At 44.9% G+C, this 5,593-nt stretch overlaps 1 protein-coding gene across 2 annotated transcripts in view; it reads left to right on the forward strand.

Annotated features, from left to right (window-relative positions):
* Positions 1-4,386, forward strand: part of LOC119314319 — a 6,956-nt gene extending 2,570 nt beyond the window's left edge. Inside the window, exons 1-4 of one of the 2 annotated variants that reach the window (XM_037589055.1) lie at positions 1,107-1,466; positions 2,559-3,044; positions 3,607-3,768; positions 3,860-4,386. In XM_037589055.1, coding sequence (XP_037444952.1) covers positions 1,218-1,466; positions 2,559-3,044; positions 3,607-3,768; positions 3,860-3,955 — 993 coding nt within the window. In that variant the 5' untranslated portion in view covers positions 1,107-1,217 and the 3' untranslated portion in view covers positions 3,956-4,386. Of the gene's footprint in view, positions 1-1,106; positions 1,467-2,558; positions 3,045-3,606; positions 3,769-3,859 lie in introns of those variants that run through there. The other variant, XM_037589062.1, reaches the window with a different exon arrangement.
* The last annotated feature ends 1,207 nt before the right edge of the window (positions 4,387-5,593 follow it).

Raw genomic sequence — 5,593 nt, forward strand, 5'->3', positions numbered from 1 at the left:
GTTGAGTAAAGGGTTTGGTGGTACATAGATAAACAGGCAACCAATCGGCCAGCTAGCTAGGTGGAAGGTAGCGGGTTGTAATTTCCGTGCTCAGGTCGAAAACAGTGTGGACGAGCATGTGGCCGTCACGCCCCCGATGTGCCTAGGGATTGTCTCCAACCTGGATGGATGGTCATTTGAGGCACGCAAATAAGATGAAAATGAGCTACAAAAATGGTTGAGTAAAGGGTTTGGTGGTAGATAGATAAACAGGCAACCAATCGGCCAACTAGCTAGGTGGAATGTAGCGGGTTGTAATTTGCGTGCTCAAGTCGAAAATAGTATGGACGATCACGTGGCCGTCTCGCCCCAGCGTGCCCGAGGCTTGTTTCCACCCTCTGGATGGATGGTCATTTGAGGCACGTAAATAAGATGAAAATGAACGGCAAAAAAGGATGAGTAAAGAGTTTGGCAGCGTATAAACAACCAACTAGTTAGGTGAAAGGCAGCGGGTTGTAATTTTGTTTAGACGTTGCTTATATGTAATATATATGGAAAATAAGAGAGAGGTGAAGGTAATTTACTCGACGATTAATGAAGGATGAAATAAGAGAGAGGTGGACCGAATAGATAAAAATCGTGGGTGTATGCTAGTATTGTGTTCTTTTATTTCCTTTTATTTGACCATAATGAAAATGTATGTCTAGTTGGCAAGAATGCACTCTAGCAGTGTGTCCAAAAACAACCGAGTGTTTCTTCTCCATCTAGTATCATGCTATAAGAGGGTTTATCAAGGGTGTGATCGTAATGGCGATGCGATATTGGTAGCTGCTGGCAGCAACAAAGAAGAGTGAGTTTTTATGTTTTGTTTTTGAGGCGACAAGAAGAGGGAGTGAATGAGAGGGAAATGTAGAACCGGACGGGCCCATATGGTTGCTTCCATCTTGCTTGTTGTTGACCAGCCCAGCCCAGCCCAGCCCACCACCAATATGGAGACACCAGCCTGGCTTTTCTTTCTTTTTTTGTCTCTTTCTTCCTCCTCCCCTCCCCCGCCGCTCTTTCTTCTTCCTCCTCCCCCCTTGCTTCTTCTCCTCGTATAAATCCTTCCTGCGGCGGCCTTTCCAATCTCTCCCAACCCATTCCTTCACCCGTTCGGAGATCCATCCATTCCTTCTTCCTCCTCCAACAACAAGTGAAGAAGCAGAACCCATAAGTCAACGTAGAAGAAGAAGAAGAAGATGTTGGCCGACGCGGGCTTCAGCTTCTCCGCCTACTCTTCTTCGCAGCCGGGGCCGGGGCCGGGCTACTCATACTCATACTCCCCCACAGTCTTCTCCCACCCACACCCAGACCACTCCTCCACCTCTGCCTCCGATGCTCCGGCGCAACCGCCGCCAGCACTGCCGCTCCTGCATCAACAACATCAAGCCGCCGCTGCTGTTGCTGTTGCTGCACCCGACGACACCACCGCCATCTACCACCTCCTCGTGAGTAGTACTTGTCGATTTCCCATTTCTTCTACTCCATTAGTTTGCATAGATGCACCAATTACCTCACCTAGTTCCTCTGCAAGCGATCTCCTCTCTTCTCCTGCGTCACATCACATCAACTGCCGCCGCCGCCAATTCTTCTCGTCTCCGTCCGTCGAGACAAATTATAATGTCGCTTTCAGCCTTCTTGTTTTTGCGCCCCACCTTGAATATCGACGGCCTCTGCTCTGCTCTCAGGGGCGAATAAAATGCAGACTATCAACTCTTCTGTATATACTTATGGACAAGTAAAGGGAGGAGGTGTCAACTAGTCTAGACTAGAAACAACCTCCCTTTAGTGGAGGAGTATTAAAAATGGGATATATATATATATATATTAAAAATGGGATATATATATAGAAATGAAGTGTTAGAGACAAAAATGACATCCCTAATACTTACTGCCCACCTTTAATCACTCACTGCTTCTTCCACCCTTTGCTTTACTTTTCTTGTTGCAAAAATAATATCTAGACAAGACAAAGCGTTAGAGATGTTGTCTTGTGATTTAACATAGTATGTAATCGACGGCAGATTATATGATCCTCACTACTTTTTACTAAAAGATCCCAGATAACAGTTGGCCTTGTTGCCTTTGAATCTTCTCGCACACGAGGCCAGCCAGGTCACACATATATTTTAATTTCCTTCTCTTTCTTTAGCTGCCAATTTGAAGTGAATTACGATGTGTTTTTGGCCAATTTGAGATGCCCCTGTCCCTGAGCGGTATCATGTGGTGTGGTGGTAGCAAAGCATGACATGTGCACCTACGCTGAAATACAATAACGATAAATAGTGCTCTACATGCAGCTACCTCTTTATTTACTACCACTTTGCTTTTTATTTTTACTGAGGTTCCTTTTTACTGAATGAGTGAATGAATTGCCCTACTCTGTTCATGTTGAGTTTACTTCATTATACTTGTAGAAATGAAGTACTAGCTTTGATTCTTTCTGGTACCAGAAATTAAGTGTTTCTCATTCTTTTAGGATTAAATATTTTGTCACCTCTAATATTTTGTTTCATGCATGTATGGAAAAAAAATAACAGGGAGACATGGGGCAGCCATCCCTGATATCAGAGTATGACCTGGGAGCAGAGGGTGACCTGTTCAAGGCTCCGGAGCCCATAATCGAGGAGCCGCTGCTCGCCCTCGACCCCGTCGCCGCCGCCATCTCCATGATGTCCGGCAGCAACAACGCCATGAACGACACCATCAAGGCCTCGGACATGAGCTTGAGTGAGGCACTGTACAAGTGCGAGAAGGAGCTCATGGAGGAGTCGGCCATCGAGGAGACGATATCCGAACTGCTGAACGTCAAGATCCCCATGCTGCAGGTCGAGGACGTGCCCGGGGAGGTCAGGGCCTCTGCCGACGAATGCTCGCTCCAGAAGAGCATCAGCCTTAACTCGGCCGACTGGATGAACGGGTCGGCGGTGACGCCCAACTTCTTCGACTTCCAAGGGCTTGACTTCGAAGCGGCATTCGGGCTCCGGCGAGTCTACAGCGAGGGTGACATTCACCTTTGTGACATGGTGATGACAATTTCCTTTCTCTCCCTGTTGCACTGCACAACACAACACTAGATGGAAATGGAATTATTGTGATGACCTTTCACCTTTGTGACTCCAAGTGAGCACAGCTGTCGAAAAAAGAGACGGCAAGTACACAAACCAAACCTAAAAGGCGTTGCTTTCTCATGGCATTGGACAAAAACCTCACTGATATAGTAGTGTAGTGCTTTGCTCAACATGAAAAGGCCGTTCCGTTCCGTTATATAAATAAAAGCTATAAATAACAGCTAGCTAGTGATGTGATCTCAGAGGTTGCTAATTCTGCTCAAAGCCACCTTTCCCTTAATGGCCTCCTCACTGCTTTAGCTGATACTATAGGGCACACTCACCACTAGTATATATAGCAACACTTGCTGTGTGGTATCTTTCAAGTTGCTTAGTTTTTTCTCATTCACACGCACACACGATGTATAGATAAATGCCATGTTATCCTAATATGTGTTTAGGTAGGATCAACTTTTTAATAGTGGGACTGCAAGCCTAAGATTACTTATTAGGATCTTTTTACCTCTTTTTTCGACAGAGGCTTGGTGCCAATACCCCTCGAGCTGGGATCGCGGCAAATGTGCAGGCATCTGGTGAGAGGCTTGTGACCATCAGTGACCTGAAAAGGGAGGAAAGGAAGCAAAAGCTCAACAGGTACAGGGAGAAGAAGATCCAGAGGAACTTTGGCAGAAAGATCAAGGTACACAAACTAATCTCTCTTCCTTTTCTTCCCGTACTAACACACAAGTAAAATAAACAAGAAGGGTGATAGATCAGAGTGTGTGTTGCAGTATGCTTGCAGGAAGGCTCTGGCAGACAGCCAGCCGAGGGTGCGAGGGAGGTTCGCCAAGATGGACGATGGCTACATGCTCAAGCCAAGGAAGTAGACAGCCATGGAAGGCCACCGAGGTTGCTGCGAAGCTGATGAGGAAGTTAGACAAGGTTGTTGCAGGAAGCTGATGAGCACGTTGAGGTGCAGGGCGCAGGCTTCAAGCATGTTATATTTGGTGTTCCTTCTCCCCCAACAGCGGCAGCGAACCATTCAGTTGCAAGGTCGCCTTCGCTCTTATACTCGAGAGCTCTGCAAGTACTAAGAGGCGTCTCTCTGATGGCCAAGATCTTGTCTTCAACATGAACAACTCTAGTACTTAGACTCTGAGAGTATAGAGTTTACTAGTGTTGAGGATAGGAGTGTCTCGTAAAAGAGTTTGCACTGAGAAAGGCGAGCCAAAGTACTTTACTTTTTCCGTATCCCGAAACTGTCGTTCTCTAGCCTCTTTGGAACAGAGCTTTACTTAATACATGACATTTATCCTCATCTCCGTTGCCATATATAGGAGTCTCCGTTGCCATCTTACTAAATATCTCTAGTAAACCTTCTTTCTTAGGGATCCATTGATCTCTTTGGATTTCGATCTTTTTTTTGTTACCAATTCTCCAATTGAGGCCTCTCTTTAAAAGTTGGAGCCCAAATTTGATACCTCTCCAAAGTAGGGAGGCGTCGGCTTGATGCCCTGCAAATGCATAGAGTTTAGTTGTAGCTTTTTCTAATTAAGAGTATCGATCCCATAGAGAGCACATGAATCAGTCTTTGTCTCTTAGAGGATTTAAATAGCAATACTTGCAAGTTAAAAGCAATCCAAAGTAAAGTGGAAACAGTCAAACAGATAGAAGTATTCGTTGATTGTAGTGAACATCAAAGTAAACTTGCAAAACTAAAGCGAAGTAACGCAGGACACGAGTGAAGGTTGTTGAAATCGATAGGACTAAAGCGTTCCTCGGGAGTCCCAATTCCTCACTAGTATGTGTCTACAAGACTGATTTTTTTCGAAAAGGGGGTTTGCCCCGTCCTCTGCATCAGAACGATGCATATGGCCATATTATTAATAATCAAAAGGTCTAACATAAGTCTTGAGGTCTCAAACAAAAGGAAAAAATACTCACAAAGAGCATGAATGCAAAAACAGGATAGCCACAACCGGCAGGCAAAACATAAGATAGAAAACTAAACACCTATCCTATTACATGACCGCCATCCAAACCAGTTGAAGATAGCCCATGCTACCGTCTCCCATCGGATAGATCCAGTAACCAAATGCTCCCTAGCCTCCGTCGGAGTGAGTAGCGACCACATACGGATGAATGTAGTGGCCCAGAAAATAACCTGCAAGAAATGAATATTTGTTGTTCTGTTAAAAACCAAGTGGTTTATGCAGTTCCAAACTACCCATAATAAAGCACATACTCCTACACGGATATGTCTCGCTATTTCTGCATCAATCCCATCTAGCCACGTCCCAAATAACGTGTTGTTAGAATTCAGAGGAGTAATATTAAAAGCTATATGGACCGACCTCCACAAATATTTTGCCAATGGGCAGTCAAGAAAGAGGTGTTTGATTGATTCATCACTATCACAAAAACTACATCTTTTAGATCCAGTCCAGTTGCGTTTCGCCAAATTGTCCTTAGTTAGAATGACTTGTTTGTGGACAAACCACATAAACACTTTGATTTTTAAAGGC

Source organism: Triticum dicoccoides, chromosome 1B, assembly GCF_002162155.2.
Source record: "Triticum dicoccoides isolate Atlit2015 ecotype Zavitan chromosome 1B, WEW_v2.0, whole genome shotgun sequence".
NCBI classification, from domain to species: domain Eukaryota; kingdom Viridiplantae; phylum Streptophyta; class Magnoliopsida; order Poales; family Poaceae; genus Triticum; species Triticum dicoccoides.